At 43.0% G+C, this 19930-nt stretch overlaps 1 protein-coding gene across 1 annotated transcript in view; it reads left to right on the top strand.

Moving 5' to 3' along the window:
• The window catches only part of MAML3 (mastermind like transcriptional coactivator 3), a 1503256-nt gene that overhangs the window by 1426539 nt on the left and 56787 nt on the right, over window positions 1-19930 (top strand). Inside the window, exon 4 of the mRNA XM_044061628.1 lies at window positions 18844-18946. Coding sequence (XP_043917563.1) covers window positions 18844-18946 — 103 coding nt within the window. The remainder of the gene's footprint in view (window positions 1-18843; window positions 18947-19930) is intronic.

Genomic DNA, 19930 nt, shown 5'->3' on the forward strand with positions numbered 1-19930 from the left:
CATATGTTTTATCAACCAGAGGAGTTGTAGACAGTGATTAATAAAGAGATGAAGGATATTAACTGAGAAGGGAAAAGAGCAAAGGTTGTGTGTGCTAAACTGATCCTTTCAGACAGAACAAGGTGGATTAGGATTATATGATTTGAAGGTATATTTTAGAGCTACACAGTTAAGGCTCATGTACAAAACACAAGCAGAAAACTTTGATTCAGAGTTGAAAGGGATGGTGATGAAACACTGGGAGAAATTTAAGAAATAAGGGAGTAGGATTTTAGATGCAGATCCTTAAAGAGAATAACAGCCACACACAATATTATCTTCATAAAGTAGTAGAAAGTATTCTAAGAACTAAGCCGACACAAGAATAGAGAAAGAAGATTTTACCAATAGGAATGACTGGAATTAGGGGTACAGAGAATAGGCAAGAGGGGGATGGAATTTACTGGAGAAAACCGGCAAAGGAACCAAGGTATTGGGAGTAAGTAACTAGAGAGGGAAAAGTAATAGAATGGGAAGAGCCAAGAAGACATTTGGACTGCAGGCTAGAGACCATCTTCCCTGTCAGGGGATTGATATCAAAGTATGGACAGAGAGAAAGGGATAGGGGAATCCTAAAAGAAGAACCTGGACTGGTTGAGTTTTTAATTGACTCTAGAACACAGGCTGCTGTTAAAAAGGGATAATTAGTAGGGCATATAAAATATTGCGCAGTAACTACAGGAATTAATCAGAGGAGATTAGAAAAGTTTGGGAAGAGAGATTGGATAAGTAGTTCACAGGGAAACAATGGACAGACATATGGATGGCCTCCAAATGTGCAGCAAAGTCTAGAAGATTTAGGATTTTTGCTTGGAAGTGTTTGCATAGGTATTTTTATACCCCAAGTGGACTCCAAAGAATTTTTCCTCAGTTAAATGGTATGGTAAATGTTGAAGGTATGATGGGGAAGAAAGAGGTTACTGGCAACTTACGTTCTGAGAGTGTAATAAATTGGCAGCCTTTAAAAATTCCCTACAGAGTACTCTGTCAAAAATACTGGGAGACAAATGAGTATAACTAAGGAAATGATTTTTTGAGCTTCAATACAAGGTCTGAGTTACCTAGACATGGTAAGGCCTTGTCATGTGTAATTCTGTTGGCTGCCAAACAGAGCAGTTACTAGAAAATGGAAATCAAAGTTTAAACCAGCTGTATTTGAAGTACCGAATATTGTAGTAGAGATAAAACAATGGGAGTTAGATCTTTAGAAAGAGGTAGAGGCAAGTTATATAGAAAAATGGAAATTGTGGGAACATTACATGGAGAATAAAGCTTTGGAAGAGTGAGGTTTAAGGGAAGGCAGGAATTGATTAGTTTATGTAATGCTGATTTGATGGTAAATGTACAAAAAATATATGTGACATATAATATTTAAAGCTGGGAATGTGTTAACATGGTTTGTTTTCTCTTACATAAATATATCTTTGCCTGTGTTTTAAGTGATAATTCAACAAAGATGTTAAAAATAAAAAAAAACGAGAGGCAGTCAGAAGATGGCATACAAAAGTGGCCAACATTGCAACTCAGGTAAGACTTCCTCCTAGTAAGAAAAGGGCTTTGGGATAGAATCAGAGATTGTAAAGCCAACCCCAGTAAAGCAGTCGATCTACAGCAAAAAAAAAAAAAAAAAAAAACACTGGTGTCCACAGTTAGCTGCAAGCAGTGTTCAGAGAAGGCTTTATGGTCATCAGAAACTAAGCTGATGATCTGGAAGTTGACTGGAGTGAAAGCACAACAGTTCAATGAAATATTGGGGCTTTAGCACCTCAGGACGAAAAGAGAATAGGTGTATTCAGTAAGAATAACATTATCCAAAAGAAGCATGTATGAAGACTATGGAACAGATACATGTTTTGAGTTGGGTATGGAAATAAGGTACTCAATGAAAGCTGGTAGTGGAATTTAGAATTACAAGAAGTTATTAAAAGAAAGAAGGAAAGCAGGAAAGAGTGGGAGACAGAAAACATGAACCAGGTTAAGCAAGGAATATTGGTCGGCTAACAAAGAGGCTGAGAGAGCAGTTGCAGTAGCAAAGAGCAGGACTTCAGAAGTATTCTGCCAGTGTCTGTATAGTGACTCAGCGGGTGGCTCAAGGAAACTCTATCAGATTGCAGCGTAAAGTCAAAAAGATAAAGAAGGCAGTCATCAGACACCTTTCATAAACTATGGCAGCAACAACTTGCTCATCAGTCCACAGGACGTTAAAGGCAGATGGAACGAATACTTCAGCAGCTTCTGAGTGAAGAAAACCCCACAGAACCTGTACTGTCCCATATATAGCCTACAGTGAATGAAGAAAGAGTCCACCGTAGAAAAAGTAAGAACAGCACTATGAAAAATGAAGTCAGCGATAGCAGCATGTTCAGATGATGTCACAGCAGATATGAAGATCTTAGGTGTGAGTTAGGGGAGAAATTAATGCAAGGGTATTCATAGCAGTATGGAGAGAAAAGTTTGTTATGGATGACTGGATAGTAAGAATTCTAGTGCCAGTGTACAAGTGTGGGCAGTACAGAGGTATCAAACTCCTGTCACAATGCATGAAAGTCCTGGAGAGGATGATTGATAAGTAAGTAAGCAGAGTAATATAAAGAGATGAACAGTTGAGATTGTGATAAGGATGCACCACAAATGACCTGATGTTTGCAGTGAGACAGATGGTGGAAAAGAAGCTATAGATGAGGAAAAAGTGCAAATGGGCATTCCTAGATTTGGAGGAAACATATGAAAAGGCCTTAAGAAAGTGAATTTGGGCAGTTCTGCAGTGATTTGAAGTCCCAGAAATGCTAGTAGAATTAGTGCAGGTGATGTGCAAAGACCCAGTGACAGAAGTACAGACAGTGTTCAGACTTACAGGAGGGTTTCACAGTGACAGTGGGGGGTACATCAGGGTTAATCTGTCAGCCCACTGTTATTCATAGTGGTATTGGACTATATTACCAAACAGGTTGAAGAAAATAGATCAACAAATCTGCTGTACGCCAACTGCATGGCTTTACAAGGTGACTCTGAACAGGAAGTTGAGCAAATGTTAGTGAAATGGAATGCAGAACTGAAGGCATATGGAATTAAACTGAGCATTGACAAGACACTTGTCATGGTAGCAAGTGCAGGAAACTAGAAAAAGATGAATATTGAGACAGAAGGAAAAATCATGGAACCAGGTTAACAGCTTCAAGTATGTGGGAGGGTTGATTGAGGAGATGGGAAGTCTGAATGAGGAGGTCAAAGCTATAATCAACTGGCACACAGTGTCAGGGTAGCGTGTGACAGAAGAATGCCAAAGAAGCTGAAAAGCAAGGTGTACAAAACAGTGCTGCAACCAGTACTACTATGTTTTACAGCAACCTGGGTAGTGAAGACAGCATAGTTGAGGAAGCTAGAGTTAATGGAAATAAAGTGCCAGAGATGAATATTTGGATGCATATGGTGGGACAAACAAGGAGTGATGACATCAGAGCAGAAGCCAGAGTAGCTCCGATTGCAGAGATGGTTCAAAGAAAACAGATTTTGGTGGTTTAGGTACATGTGCAGGAAAGCAGAAGATGATTTGGTGAAGAAAATTTTGGAGAGACAGGAAGAAGGCAAGAGGAAACCAGGATGTCCAGCAAACAGATGGAAGGATTGCATGAGAGAAGATCTATGGCTGTTGAAGAAGCTAAGAAATTGGAATGAAATCAAGAGAAGTGACAACAGCTGTTGAAGGCACCTTGTAACCATATAGAAAATAGTGAAAAAGGGGGTTGATGGTGATGATGATGATGATGGTTATAGGTCTCATAGACTTCATGTGTTATGTTCAGTAGTAGGTTATGCAGCCATATTGCAAAAAGATGGTAGCTTAGCTCCCAGATCGACTCAGAATATTTAGTGGCTATCAGTGCAGTGGTAGCATCTGTGGTGTACTGCAAAGACATAATGATAGTTACCACGTGTCCACTGATTCAGCTGTAGTGCTTCCAGGGACCAGCAGGGAGCTCTGAAGTATGCAGTACATTGGTAAAAGTAGTGGTTATTTTATTTATTCATGTCATTATTTTGATAACCATGTGAATATACTAGTCTGGAGACCATTTGCAGGCATGACTCAAAGCAAAGACAGTACTCCATGTGACGACTGGGGAGAGATGGGTGAATGCTGCCAGCCTAGTCAAATAGAATTTTATATATAATTCTGGCATTTGTAAATAAATGTAAAATACAGGCATGTTTTCCTGATAATAAATGTAAAATATAGGCATGTTTCTTGAGTGTAAAGAATACTGTGAAATGTGGAACTGCAAAATATGTGACAACATTGCACTCTACTGGCCCAGTGAAGCATGTTGTGACCCTTTCATGTTAGAATTCGGCTCCAGTGCAGCCGGTTGAAGGTTTCATGCCTATTGTTTTAAGGCTAAAGTTTATGACCAGAATTTAGATGTGGAAGGTGCTTTATTGCTCTGGTTTCTGCTAGCATATAGATGTGAAATGCCTTGTATTGTTGTAAGTTTCTGACCAGGTGTTAAGATGATGCAGTATGAATACTGGGAAAACCTAAGTGTCAAAAATGATGTAATTTGGGAGGGCCTTAGAGACATGTTTGTTAGTAATGTTTAAATACTATTTGTCACAAGAGACAAGGTGCATTTTGATCTTGATATCCAACCTATCAGCACTCTGCCTTGTGCTCACATGTAAGTTTTAGCACTGTGATTTCTTGTGGAATAGTTAAAGCTAGTAAAGATTAATTAGTTATTTTTCTTTGAAATCAGACGTGTCCTACTGTATTATTTTAAGTTTTGGTGTGATCTCTGAACTCTTAGATATCTCTGTGGTGTAGTAGTGTTGTCTTGTGTTTTAATTATTTATTATCAAATATTTTTAAAACCTTCTATCTGTGGCTGGTTTATGTAGAGATGAACTCTAGAGTACATTGCATATTTATAGAGGTTATTGTAATAGGCCACTCTAAAGTAAGCCTTGACTGTTAGTCATACTACCATTGGACAATAATATTGCACAGTAATAATTGGACACCCTTTTAAGGGCCTTTTAGTAGCTGATATTATTAGTTGGGTGATGGCAGTAATTGCTACCATACAGTCTGGGTAAAGGGCACAGCTGGAGAATCTGTGTCAGCCTTTCCCAGGAGTGTCTGTGAAGTTGTATAAATACTTATCTCAAAGTGTGTGTGTGGTGTTTCAGCTACTTGGCAGGGACACGAAGCACTGGTTGGACAGAGAAGGCACTTTAGGTTTTAGCTTGCCCAGCTAGGCTGAGACCTGGACCCTATAGCTGTGCCAGTGGGGAGTCTTATTGGGGACCTGGTGAGCAAAGGAGCAACCAGCCCCAGACTGACAGTGATCTCTGTGTGCACTTAAGGGAAATTGTACTTTACTGTGTGTCTTAGCTGTCCTTTCCTCTCTTCTGTGAAGCAACCTCCCTGGTGTTAGTGGTGAGGATTGAGGCTCCTTGATTGCTGGACCAGGGCACGGTCATCACAAGTGTTTGGCAGTGGTGGGATCTACTTCACATACTAATTGGCTTGTAGTAGTGTGGGTAGAGCGAATTCCTGTAGCTTATGTACAGTGATCTCTAAAAGTGTTTTGTATTCTAAAACAACCACGCAGTGTACACTCAGAGTTCAGATCACAATTGTTTTATTTATTTTGTTAGCTTAGTGTTAGGGTGAGCAGGCAGCAGAAGAGTATGGAAAGCTGACAAGGATCCAGCTGGCGGAGATGTGCCAGGCTAGGGGACTAGTGCATGGAAACCTGACTAAAGCTGACCTGATTGCAGCCACATCAGAAAACAGCAGCCTGGAGGACAATCAGACTGACAGTGGAGATACAATATCCTCGAAGAATGGACAGCTCAACCTTTCTGCAGTGGACTTAAAAATCCAGCTGGAGCTAAAGAGACTTGAGTTGGAGGCCAGGTGTATGGGACTAGAAGCAGTCGAGAAAATGAGGAGTCTACAAGCTGAGGAAAATGAAAAGCAGAAGAGGCATGAGAGGGAAATGCTGACTCTTCACCAGAGTCATGGCGGTAATGGGGAAGGGAGTAACTGGACCCCAGAAGCACAAAAGGTCAGTAAATTTCTTCCACAATTTAAGGAGGGGGATAATTTTGATAGCTTCATTCATATGTTTGAGCGGGTATGTAAACAGTATGAAGCTGACCAAGGGCTCTGGGTACAGTTCCTGACCCCTTACTCCATGGTAAAGCTGTAACTTCTTTAGCAAAAATGCATGACACTGACTGCTGTGATTATACTGCTGTAAAAAGACACTTGTTGGAATGTTTTAAGCTAACACCCGAAATGGAAAAAGTTTTGTGAGCATAGACGCAAGGCAGATGAAATGTATGTGAATATGTTTCTTAACTGAGCACTTATTTTCATAGCTGGGTGAGTGGATGTCAGGTCACCACTTTTGAAGGGCTGGCAGACCTTTTGGTGAGGGAACAAGCCCTTAGCACTTTTCCTGAGGACATGAGGATCTGGTTAGCTGATAGACAGTGTGCTACTTCAGAGGAGTTGGGGAAGAAGGGAAACCTATACCTAGCAAGCAGGGCAGCCCTGCACAGGAAAAGGACCCCCAGTACTGATCATGGGACTAAGGGAACCCACGGTGGGCAGCACAGACTGCCCCAACAGAATCCGCCAGTAGCAGGGGAAGCCACTAGACTAGGTACACGTCCAGGAGCTAGGGTTAAATGTTTTGAATGCAACCAGTGGAGCCATGTGGCATACAGGTGTCCACAGAGGCAAGGTGGGGAATCAAAGGTGAGGGAGCCAGTAAGTGGGAAAGACAAAATGCCAACAGTGGGTTGTCTTGAGACAACAGGGGTATGGAACTACCATCCTGCAGATGTCCTGAGAGGGAAGGATTTGGATGAGGTAGTACTATGTACTTATGCAGTTACATACAGTGAGGCTAGGAGACAAGCATGTGGGTCTGGTAGCCTGGGGGAGACCCAGACAGACTGCATACTTGCAGCCAGGACTGCTGAGGTGGTTACTTCAGGGAGTGAGCTATGCTGTAGCAGTGAGACTGAATGTGAGCCACAGCTGCTTGTGGGTACTGATTTTCCCTTGGACAGGTTAATTGCAAAGGTAGAGGTGAGTAGTAGTACCCAGGCTGACAGTGAGGCACCGCTGTCAGAGGATGACAGACTTCCTGTGGAAGGGGAACTGGGAAGGGTTACAAGGAGAGACTTAAGACAGGCTCAGCTCTCAGACCCTACATTGCAAGGCCTGAGGCAGGTAGCTAGGGAGGCACCTGATTCTTAAGGGAAGGGGGAATCTGTATACTGGAACAAAGGGTTACTGTACAGAGAGTGGATCCCTGAGGGAGGGCTAGAAGGTGAGAGAGTACAGCAGTTGGTGTAGTGCCTAGAGCTTACCATCTGATGCTTCTAGCCATAGCCCATGATATTCCCTTTGCAGGTCACATGGGCATAAAATGTACAAAGTGTCATATTATGCAAAACTTCTATTGGCCTGGAATTTTCAGAGATGTAACAGGGTATTGCAGGACCTGCGAGCAGTGCCAAAAGGTAGGCAAGGCAGGAGACAAGGTGAGAGCACCTTTGATGCCTTTGCTTGTGATTGAGGAGCCATTTCAGAGGGTAGCTATGGATATTGTGGGTCCTCTGAGTACCCCAAGTTCCACAGGGAAAAAGTATATCTTAGTGATTGTAGATAATGCTACATGTTACCCCGAGGCAGTGGCTTTGTCCTCCATTGAGGCCAAGAAGGTGGCAAATGCTTTGCTAGCGATTTTCAGCAGGGTAGGTTTCCCAATGGAAATACTGTCTGACAGAGGTGCCAATTTTTTGTCAGACCTGCTGGCTTCTCTGTGGAAGTCCTGTGGGGTGAAGCACATAAAGACCAGCCCAGACTAATCGTCTTGTTGAGAGGTTAAACTCTACAATCAAGTCCATGCTATGGGCATTTGCAGATCAGTTTAAGAGGGAGTGGGAGAAATATTTGCCCTATCTATTGTTTGCTGACAGAGAGGCTCCCCAGGAATCCACAGTTTTTTCACCGCTTGAGTTGCTGTATGGGCATAGGGGGAGGGGGACCTCTAGATTTAATTTGAGATGAGTGGGAGGGTGAGTGTGAGTCTCACAAGGAGTCTGTTGTGGCATATGTCCTGAACCTCAGGACAAGGCTCAGGGGACTAATGGACCTGGCAGACACCCAACAACAGAAAAAGGTGTGGTATGACAGGAATGCTCGAGCTAGAGACTATACTGTAGGGCAGCAGGTAATGGTTCTCATTCCTGTCAGACACAACAAGTTGCAAGCAGCTTGAGAGGGACCCTACACGGTGGTAAGAAAGGTAAGTGATGTTAACTACATGGTGGAAGTGCTAGGCAGAGGCACAAATTGTACCATGTTAACATGATGAAACCTTACCATGTTAGGCAGGCCCTTGTGCTGAGCATTTGCAGTGGATTGCAGGAGGAGTCTCAGAGAGATCTTGTGACTGATCTCCTCAGTGAGGCTCGGGCTGACACCTCGGTGGAAGGGGTAGCAATGTCCCAGCAGCTATCTGCTACCCAGGTTCGAGAAATCCGAGCAGTGTTGTAGGAGTTTGGGGGCATGTTCACCGGGAAACCAGGGAGCACCCACCTGGTGCAGCACCAGGTGGATACAGGACCCCAAAGGCCTATCAGGCAGGCCCCTTATAAAGTGCCTGAGAGAATCAAACAGACTCTGAGGGAGGAGATATAGGAGATGTTGGAACTAGGGGTGATCAAGAGTCCAACAGTCCCTGGTCTTCCCCAGTGGTACTGGTGCCAAAGAAGGATGGCCGCACCAGGTTCTGTGTGGATTACAGGAAATTAAATAATCACACAGAAGCAGATGCTTACCCCATGCCTAGAACAGATGAGGCCCTAGAGCAGCTGGGTGGGGCTAAGTATCTTACAACCATTGATCTTACCAAGGGTTACTGGCAGGTGCCCTTAACTCCCAGTGCTAGAGAGAAGTCAGCCTTTGTGACTCCATTTGGCTTGTATGAGTTCACAAAGATGCCCTTTGGGATGAAGAATTCCCCAGCAACTTTCCAGAGGCTGGTAGATCATGTCTTAGCTGGAGCAGGAGGGTTTGCCCTTGCTTACATGGATGATATTTCTATCTGCAGTCAGTCCTGGCAAGAGCACCTTCAGCATGTCAGGGAGGTACTGGGCAGACTACAGAGGGCAGGGTTGACCATTAAGCCGAGCAAATGTCAGGTGGGTATGGCAGAGTTCTCTTACCTAGGACACAGAGTGGGGAGTGGTAAGATAAGGCCAGAACCTGCCAAAGTGGAAGCCATTCAGGCATGGCCTGCACCTGTTACCAAAAAGCAGGTGAGGGCATTCTTGGGGACAGCAGGGTACTACAGAAAGTTTGTTCCCAATTATAGTACCATAGCTGTTCCCCTCACAGACCTAACAAGGAAGAACAGGGCAGATAAGGTAGTGTGGACCCCAGCATGTGAGTAGGCATTTCAGAAGCTTAAGGAAGCTTTGGGAGTACCCCCTATGTTAGCCAATCCAGACTACAGCAAATAATTTGTTGTGCAGGTGGATGTTTCAAACTATGGGGTGGGGGCTGTACTTAGCTAGATTTCTTCAGAGGGACAAGAGCACCCAGTGGTTTATCTCAGCCGTAGGCTCCAACCCAGGGAGGAATTCTATGCAGCGGTAGAAAAGGAATGTCTAGCCATAGTGTGGGCGCTACAAAAACTTCAGCCTTATCTGTATGGAAGAAAATTCACTGTGATGACAGATCACAACCCTCTAATATGGTTAAACAGAGACAGTCAGCAAAATGTCAAGTTGCTAAGATGGAGTCTGGGGTTGCAAACATATGATATGTCAGTGCAGCACCACAGTGGGAAGTAACAATGCCAGTGCAGATGGGCTCTTAAGACAGGAAATGGGGTGAGGTGCACCCAGATAGACCTGACACTCGAGCAAAGTTTCTCAAGGGGCACTTGAAAAACTTGCTTGAGTTCCCAGGGGGGAAGAGATGTGACAATTGGGGAGAGATGGGCGAAGGCTGCCAGCCTAGTCAAATAATATATATATATATATATATATATATATATATATATATATATATATATATATGTTTCTTGAGTGTAAAGAATACTGTGAAATGTGGAACTGCAAAATATGTGACAACATTGCACTCTACTTGCCCAGTGAAGCTTGGTGTGAACCTTTCATGTTAGAATTCGGCTCCAGTGTGGCAGGATGAAGGTTTCATGCCTATTGTTTTAAGGCTAAAGTTTATGACCAGAATTTAGATGTGAAAGGTGCTTTATTGCTCTGGTTTCTGCTAGCATATACATGTGAAATGCCTTGTTTTGTTGTAAGTTTCTGACCTGGTGTTAAGATGATGCAATATGAATACGGGAAAACCTAAGTATCAAAAATGATGTAATTTGGGAAGGCCTTAGAGACATGTTTGTTAGTAATGTTTAGGTACCATTTCTCACAAGAGACTAGGTGCATTTTGATCTTGATATCCAACTTATCAGCACTCTGCCTTATGCTCACATGTAAGTTTTAGCACTGTGATTTCTTGTAGGAATAGTTGAAGCTACTAAAGATTAATTAGGTATTTTTCTTTTAAATCAGACCTGTCCTACTGTATTATTTTAGGTTTCTGTGTGATCTCTGAACTCTTAGATATCTCTGTGGTGTAGTAGTTTTGTCTTGTGTTTTAATTATTTATTATTAAATATTTTTAAAACTTTCTACCTGTGGCTGGTTTGTGTAGAGATAAGCTCTAGAGTACATTGCATATTTATAGAGGTTATTGTAATAGGCCACTCTAAAGTAAGCCTTGACTGTTAGTCATACTACCATTGGATAATAATATTGCACAGTAATAATTGGAGACCCTTTTAAGGGCCTTTTAGTAGCTGATATTATAAGTTGGGCAGTGGCAGTAATTACTACCATATAGTCTGGGTAAAGGGGCACAGCTGGAGAATCTGTGTCAGCCTTTCCCAGGAGTGTCTGTGAAGTTGTATAAATAATTATCTCAAAGTGTGTGTGTGGTGTGTCAGCTACTTGGCAGGGGCACGAAGCACTGGTTGGAAAGAGAAGGGTACTGGAGGTTTTAGCTTGCTCAGCTAGGCTGAGACCTGGACCCTATAGCTGTAACAGTGGGCAGTCTTATTGGGGACCCGGTGAGCAAAGGAGCAACCAGTCCCAGACTGACTGTGATCTCTGTGTGCACTTAAGGGAAATTATACTTTACTGTATGTGTGTCTTTCGGCTTTTCCTGGTTAGGGGTCGCCACAGCGGAAGTCCGGTCCGCTAATGATTGGCAGTAGATTTTTACATGCCGAGTTGCCAGCTCTGACACACAACCTTCAACAAAGGTATGCACATTCACTCATGTCTCCACACAGAAGATGCTCTAACTGAGAATCGAACGGGACAACATCTTACTGTGAGGCAACAACGCTACTGCAGCACCACCACCGCAGTCACTGTGTGTATTATTTATTTATTTTACATTTGCTGAAAAGTTATCCTTTTGTCTTCTATGAGACGACCTCCCTGGTGTTAGTGGTGAGGATTGAGGCTCCTTGATTGCTGAGCCAGGGCACGGTCGTCACACTCCAATTAAAAAAAAAAAAAAAAAACAGAATGTAAAGTCAAACAATACAAAAAGAAATGTTGCACGTCTTGTCAATAGAGTTTTGTCAGGTAAAACATACAGCATATGAGATATGGATACAGCATAAATTTTGAACTGAAGGACTATAATAGAAAGAGTACAAAGGCTTTAGCAAGCAGAGTTAAGGTACCAGAAAAGTGTAAAAGAATTGTATATCTAACCAGCAGGAATTTTGGTTAAAGGGTCGACTGCCATAGTGTTTCTCAAATAATGTCTGTAGGTATTTTGTTGCAGTTATTGGTTGAATATGTTTGTGTATGTGTGTGTGTGTGTGTGCTTAAGAGAATGCATTGCGATTTGTTTGTTGAAGTATGTTTACTGATGTAAAAAGAGCTTAGGAAGTGAAAGCAGCAGGTACAAAAGTTGACCAGCACATTTTGAGAAACATGTATAACATTATTTCTGGGGTCTGCATTTCCTTTAACCACCCCCCTCCTCAACACACACACACTTGTTTTTGGTTTAGCTTTCTTGTGGAAGCTGTGGAACCAAGGGGGCTACATTGAGCTTATATGAATACTTGGATGTTCTTCTTGTTTCACTGTTGCAGTCATCACACTTAGGTTATCTGCCTACAGGTAGCCCTCAGTCGGCCCGAATACCAGAGTCGTGGGATTTCTGCATCGGATGCTGTCGCTTCTTCCATGACGTCAGCTCGTCAGGGGTATAAAACAGGCAGCCGACGCTATTACATCAGTCTTTCTTGCCGAGAAGGAGCCTGAAGCAGAAGCATTTCGCAAGTGCCGGTCGGCCGCTACCTGAAATTTTCGTTTTTCAAGTTTCAAACCTGAAGTCTTCTAAAGCTAAGTATCCCGTTGGGGATTCTTTTTTCTTGCTCTAACCAATGTCAGAAAAAGTTAACAATTGTCTTGTCTGTGGAAAGCAAATACCTCACAGAGATTTTCATTGTTATTGCATCGCCTGTTTAGGCCCAGACCACAACATCCCTCGCTGTCAGTTTTGTGTCTTGTTTAACGCCCGAACCATTCGTTGTTGGGCTATTTTTGTCACTTGCTAAATTCTTTCGTTCTCTGTATTCCGAAATGGCTTTGATAAGCCATCTGACTTCTGATCTTCCCAAAAAGCATAAGGATAAAGACAGAGACAGACCGCATAAGTCCAAAACTGCCGATGACGCTTCCGTTAAGCTAGTCGCCAGTCCACCTGTACTCAGTGAGGTGCCTTTGCAGCCCCTGATGCCCGCTTCTACAGATTCGCAGGCCTCTGCTGAGACCCATTTGGAGTCCGGTATGCCGCAAGATGCTTCTTCGACTATGGAACCTGCGGATGTCTCTACCATGGATGGGTCCAGAGCCGCTGTGCAGGCACTAGCTTCTGAGGGTGTATTCCGACCTACCGATGTTCGCATTAAACTGACAACTTCGTTTTTAGCTAAAACTACCGAGTTTCTCAGGCCCAGAGTGCACACTATGCCTAGAAAACTGACGACCAAAGCACATGCTCAAGCTCCCATGCCACAAAAGCAAATGCTTAGAATGGCTGAAGACCTTATCACCCTAATTAGTGGAAGCCAGCCTTCCCCTGCTAAGAGACAAAGAATTAAGTTTCTTTCTGTTTCTACAGACTAGGAGTCTGAAGACTGACCTTTCTGATTACCAGGGCATACCCTTATCAACCTTTGAGGATTCAGATGCAGAGGAATCTATTCCCTCTGCTTCCCCTCCAGAGGATTTTTCTTTTGGTGAAACCTTGCATACTTTAAGAGAGCATTTCCGCTGGGAATGCCAGGACTATCCTCAGTCCAAAAAGAGACTCAGAGAATTTTTAGAGTTGCCTCAGCACAGGCCTCTAGCTATACCCCCTGTCCTGGATGTTGTGTAGATGATGTCTTCATGGAATCCAGTCTTACTCCAGACACTTTACCACCGGCCCCTAGAAAACCTGACAGGTACTACAGAGTATCTGATTCTCACAAATTTATCTTTAAGAATCCTACTGTGGATCCAGAGACCATTTCCCAGGGACCTAAAGGGATTAAGGCTACTACAGCCAAAAATCCTACTCCTTCAAACAGGGATTCCAGAGCTTTAGACATGGGGTAATAAGGTATATACCTTTTCAACTCTTGCCATTGGGGCATTGAATTGCCAGTTTCGCATGTTGAAGTACCAGCAACATATTATGGTACAAATTAAACAAAAAATGGTGTTATCTCCAGATTGTGCAGAAAATAAAGATTTATAAGAGTTAATACATTCTGCAAACCAAGTTAGTAAGCATACTTTGCAGTGTGGCTTTGATGCCCTAGAAGCATCTTGCAGGGTTGCAGTCACTGAGTCGGTACTGAGAAGGCATGCTTAGCTGAAGGAACAAACCTGGCCAGACCATGTCAAATCAAAATTACTAGACGCTCCTTTAAATCTGGACCGTTTGTTTGGCACCAAAGCAGAAGAGGTTCTTAAAAAGATGGAAGAAAAAGCCAAATCTATGCAAACTGTTAAAGAATTCTTACAAGTGCAGCCTTGATTCAGTAGGCATTGGCCTTCTAAAAACTGGTCCTTTCCAGCCCCTTCCAGGCCTTCTCAGTCCAAACCCAGGGGAGCCAGACCACCAAGACTACAGTCTCAGGGTATGCAGAGATCTAAACAATGGAGTGCTCCCACCTCAAAAACAGGGAGTGGCAAGCCACCCCCTTACTGGAAAAGTTCACAATGACTTTCAAATTATCCTTCCCAGCCCTGCCCAACTACTTGCGCCCCTAGGAGGAAAACTTGCCCTTCATGCCAAAAACTGGATGTCCATTACTCAGGAATGATGGGTTCTAAACATTGTATCCCAGGGGTTCAGATTCTACTTCCATTCCCTGCCATCCCCAAGTGAGTTTCCAGACCTTCCTCCAAACCAGTGGGCGGAGGCTCAAAAGCAAGTACATTCCCTGCTCAATATCGGGGCCATCCAACCTGTTCCAGTAGAACAAAGGGGACAGGATTTCTACTCCAGACTGTTCCTGGTGTCCAGAAAAGAGGGCTCTTGGCACCCAATCCTGGATATATCAATTTTCAACACTTTTCTGGTGGTCCCAAAATTCAAAATGCTTACCTTCAACAGCTTACCCCTGTGCTAGTCAAGGATGCCTGGTTAGTCATCCTAGACTTAAAAGAAGCTTATCTGCACATCCCCATAAGGGAGTCTTGCAGGAAATATCTGCACTTCAGGGCAGGCTCTATGCACTGTCAGTTCTCTGCACTTCCCTTTGGCTTATCTACTGCGCCCAGAGTATAGACCAAGTGCCTTGCTCCAGCCATTACATACTGCAGGCAGAGAAATATCCAAATTTTCCCATACTTGGACAGTTGCCTGATTCAGGGAGACAGTCAGGAATTGCTACTTCAGCACCTGGCATTTGTAAAAAGACTCCTACCTTCATTGGGGTACACCATCAACGAAAAGAAATCACAACTGGTGCCCAATCAAAAAAATGTATTCCTGGGAGCAAGCTTGAACACAACTTCCCAGATGGCATTTTTCACTCCAGAAAAACAGGTCTATTTGAACTACTACTTCAAACAAATGGCCACCAAAATCCAGCTATCTGCAAGGAAAATACTGCATCCCCCTAGGGTTCATGGCCTCATGCATTCTGTTAATTCCATATGCAAGACTGCATATGAGGAAGCTTTAATGGTACTTAAAAAGTCTTTGGTGCCAACATTCTCAGGACCTGGAAACAGTCATTCCTATCATAACTTGTCTTGTTGGAACACAACCTTGAGCAACCAAGTGCATCTACAAGCTCAATTCCTGCCAGGCAAACAGAATTCACTGGCAGACAACTTAAGTTGAAATCTCCTGGACCCACACGAGTGGAAATTGGAGCCCAACACCTTCAACCTTCTATTCCAGAGGTGGACCTCTATGCCTCCCCCGAGAGCCACCAGTTGAGCAAATTTTGCACCAGGAACTGTCACAGCAGGGCCTTGAAGGTGAATGCCTTATCCTTCAAATGGAAAAACCTCTCAAATTATGCCTTTCCCCCTCTGCCCGTCCTTTCAAAGGTACTACTCAAGATCAGACAAGACAGCCCAAGGGCAATTCTTATTGCCCCAGACTGGCCACGTCAGCAGTGGTACCCACTCTTACGCAGTCTGACAACAGTGCCACCCTGGCACCTTCATCAGACACCTTCCCTGCTGTCTCAGCAGGAGGGACAGATTCTGTTCAGTAGAACAAAGGGGACAGGATTTCCTACTCCAGGCAGACTGTTCACTGGTGTCCAGAAAAGAGCTCTTGGCACCCAATCCTGGATATATCAATTTTCAACTGCTTACTTTTCTGGTGGTCCCAAAATTCAAAATGCTTACAACTTCAACAGCTTACCCCTGTGCTAGTCAAGGATGCCTGGTTAGTCATCCTAGACTTAAAAAGAAGCTTTCTGCACATCATCCCATAAGGGAGTCTTGCAGGAAATATCTGCACTTCCAGGGCAGGCTCTATGCACTGTCCAGTTCTCTGCACTTCCCTTTGAAGCTTATCTACTGCGCCCAGAGTATAGACCAAGTGCCTTGCTCCAGCCATTACATACTGATCCAAATTTTCACCATACTTGCCAGACAGTTGCCTGATTCAGGGGAGACAGTCAGGAATTGCTACTTCAGCACCTGGCATTTTGTAAAAAGACTCCTACCTTCATTGGGGTACACACCATCAGCGAAAAGAAATCACAACTGGTGCCCAATCAAAAAAGTATGTATTCCTGGGAGCAAGCTTGAACACAACTTCCCAGATGGCATTTTCACTCCAGAAAAAACAAGGTCTATTTAGAACTACTACTTCAAACAAATGGCCACCAAAAATCCAGCTATCTGCAAGGAAAATACTGCATCCCCCTAGGGTTCATGGCCTCATGCATTCTGTTTAATTCCATATGCAAGACTGCAGAGGAAGCTTTAATGGTACTTAAAAAGTCTTTGGTGCCAACATTCTCAGGACCTAGGGAAACAGTCATTTCCCTATCATAACTTGTCTTTATTTGGAACACAACCTTGAGCCAGGCAACCAGTGCATCTACTAAGCTCAATTCCTGCCAAGGCAAACCGAGATTCACTGGCAGACAACTTAAGTTGAAATCTCCTGGACCCACCACAGTGAGTGGGTTCAACCTTCTATTCCAGAGGTGGACCTCTATGCCTCCCCGAGAGCCACCAGTTGAGCAAATTTTGCACCAGGAACTGTCCACTGACAGGGCCTTGAAGGTGAATGCCTTATCAGCTTCAAATGGAAAAACCTCTCAAATTATGCCTTTCCCCTCCCCCTCTGCCGATCCTTTCAAGGTACTACTCAAGATCCAGACAAGACAGCCCAAAGGGCAATTCTTGTGCCCCAATTGCCCCAGATTTGTGCACGTCAGCAGTGGTACCCACTCTTACACAGTCTGACAACAGTGCCACCCTGGCACCTTCATCAGACACCTTCCCTGCTGTCTCAGCAGGAGGGACAGATTTTGCATCCACAGCTGCAAACCCCAAACCTTGCAGCCTGGCTTATCCCCTAAATACTCCACCATCAGCCCTCAGCAAACAGGTGCTGGACATCATTCTTGAGGCCAGAAGGCCTAGTACTATGAAATCTTATGCTGAAAAGTGGAAAAGATATTGTTGTTGGAATCAGTTTCAAGGAAAGGACACAGCTGTGCCCTCTTTACCTCAAATTCTTTATTATCTAGCAGAGCTACTCCACATACACCTATCTTTTTCCTCCATTAAGATTCATGCCTCTGCCATCTCAGCTCATTATAATACTGAGCCACCTCTATTCTCTCACCTTCTCATCAAACAGTTCTTGAGATGGGCTAACAACTTAAGGCCCCCTAGGAGAGCACCCACCCCTGCCTGGGACCTTAACTTTGTACTGGAAAAGCTCACGTTTCCCCCTTTTGAACCTGTGGCTTCAGCAGAGTTAAAATTCCCTTCTTGGAAAACAGCCTTGCTTTTAGCCATAATCTCAGCTAGAAGAGTGTCTGAGTTACAGGTACTGATGGCTGTGGAAACCTTCATTATTTTCCATGCTTTGAGAGCCAGGGGTTTGCCTCAGGACTAACCCATCCTTTATGCCTAAGGTGTGGTCTCCAGTGTGGATATAAACCAAATGCCCATCCATTTTGCAACCTTCTTCCCTAATCCCTCAAAATCAGGGAAAGGATCCTGCACTTTCTTGGACGTGCACAGACTTGGCTCAGGTTCTACCTTGACCCAGGGACTAAACCTTTCAGAAAATCTGACCAGCTGCTAGTCAGCTTTGCTACAGGGGCAGAGGGCAAGACCATTTCAAAGCAAACGATTTCCAGATGGATTGTACACTGCATCCATTTCTGCTGCAAGCACTATGGAAAACCTACCCCACGGGGGATCAGAACACATTTCACTAGAGCTACTTCCACCTCTACAGCAATTCTCAGGGGGGTCCCTACAAGGGACATTCTGGAAGCTGCAACCTGGAGTTCTGTACACACCTTCACCAAGCATTACCACTTACCTATTTTTTCTAAATCCAGAGCTGGATTTGCTACAGCAGTCTTACAAGGCCTGCTTGCCAGCCCTAACTCCTCTTGACTGCCTCCACCATTCCTCAGCTTTGGGAATCAACCTTGTGTGATGATGTGCTAAAGCGATTGAAACCACGAAGAACATGAGTACAGATTGCGTACACATTGCACATACGCCTGTAAGGTAGAAATGTTCGAATGTATTCACTCTTGCAGTCCTGGTTTCCCTCCCTCCAGCCCCCTGTTTTTCTCTATCCTTTCTCCCTATCCTCTACATGGCCATTTTTATGGCAGTATCTAAGGGCAAAAGAAAAGAGCGATATATGGCTTGGCAGCGCTGCACGCACAGTTTATACCGTGGCGAGCCTGATGTCATGGAAGAAGCGTGACAACATCAACGCCCAATCAAAGACTCTGTAGGTATTGAGACCAACTGAGGCCACCTGAAGTCCAGATAACCAAATTAATGATAAACTGCAACAAGTGAATACTCTAATATGTGCATTTATGGCCAAGTGTACTAGCTGTATTTACTGAAAGCTTTTGGCTGAAGTGGAAAGGCCCTGGAGAGAGAGTTCTACCATTAAACAAAACATTATGGACTAATTCTTTTTTTGTTTTTCAGCAGCAGCAGCAGCAGATGGTTAAACAACATATGCAGCAGCAGCAACAACCACAGCAGCAGCAGAGGAATCCATTCCCAGTGCAACAAGTCACCCAGTTCCAAGGTAAAATCTACTTCTGGCAAAATATCCAGCTGTCCTTTTCAGATGAAATATTAACTTTTAGTAGTTGTCTAGGAAAAGACATGCATTGTAGGCATTTGACTGCCATATACTTGCAGAGCAAACTTTTGGTGGCACTGAATGTCTACTTCTCTAGTCCTTCCTGCTGTTGCAGCTTTAAACAGTACTGAAAACATCCTTTCCCATTAGCTTCTGCCTTCTTTGTCACAAAGATGCATCATACCTTTATAAAGCATGCCCAGAATATTCATACCGTTACCAGCCTCTAAGCTACATAAGATGACAGACGGACTGTCCCTTCTAATGATAGACAACCAATCACAGCCTATTTTTTTTCTGAATTCCACATAGTATTGTGACACAGTTGAATAGTGGATCATGTGTATACATGTTACAACATGCCTGCAAAGTTTGAAGGAACAAATGTCGAAAATGGTTTGCTGGAAAGCCATTTCCGACATCTGATCCATACGTTTGAATTGCAAAAAAGAATTTGCTTATTTGCCATTCAAATACATGGTGAAGCATGATTTTTTCCAGATAGATGCATGAGAATATGACCAGACATTTTATTTTTTTTTTTAATATTTTTGTTTATGTTGTTTTTATATTTTAATTAAAAAAGAGGTTGTATGTGTATTTTACAATAAATTTTTTTTTTTCCTTTCATGTGAGGATATATATATATATATATATATTTACTGTATATTATTATATAATATATGTTTTGCTTTTTCTACTTTTATAATGTGATTTTTATTATTACAATATGTGTGTATATTCTATATATTATATATGTGTATGTGTTGTATTTTACTTTATAAATATATACATAGTATGAGAAATTATATATATATATTTGTAATATACATTTTTTTTATGTATATAGTAGATGTTTATATATATATATATTTTAAAGATTTTTATTATAATTTATATTATATTTAGCTATGTATGTTTTTTGCT

The sequence above is a fragment of the Protopterus annectens genome, chromosome 2.part0 (assembly GCF_019279795.1).
Source record: "Protopterus annectens isolate FY-2018-M chromosome 2.part0, PAN1.0, whole genome shotgun sequence".
NCBI lineage: Eukaryota > Metazoa > Chordata > Ceratodontiformes > Protopteridae > Protopterus > Protopterus annectens.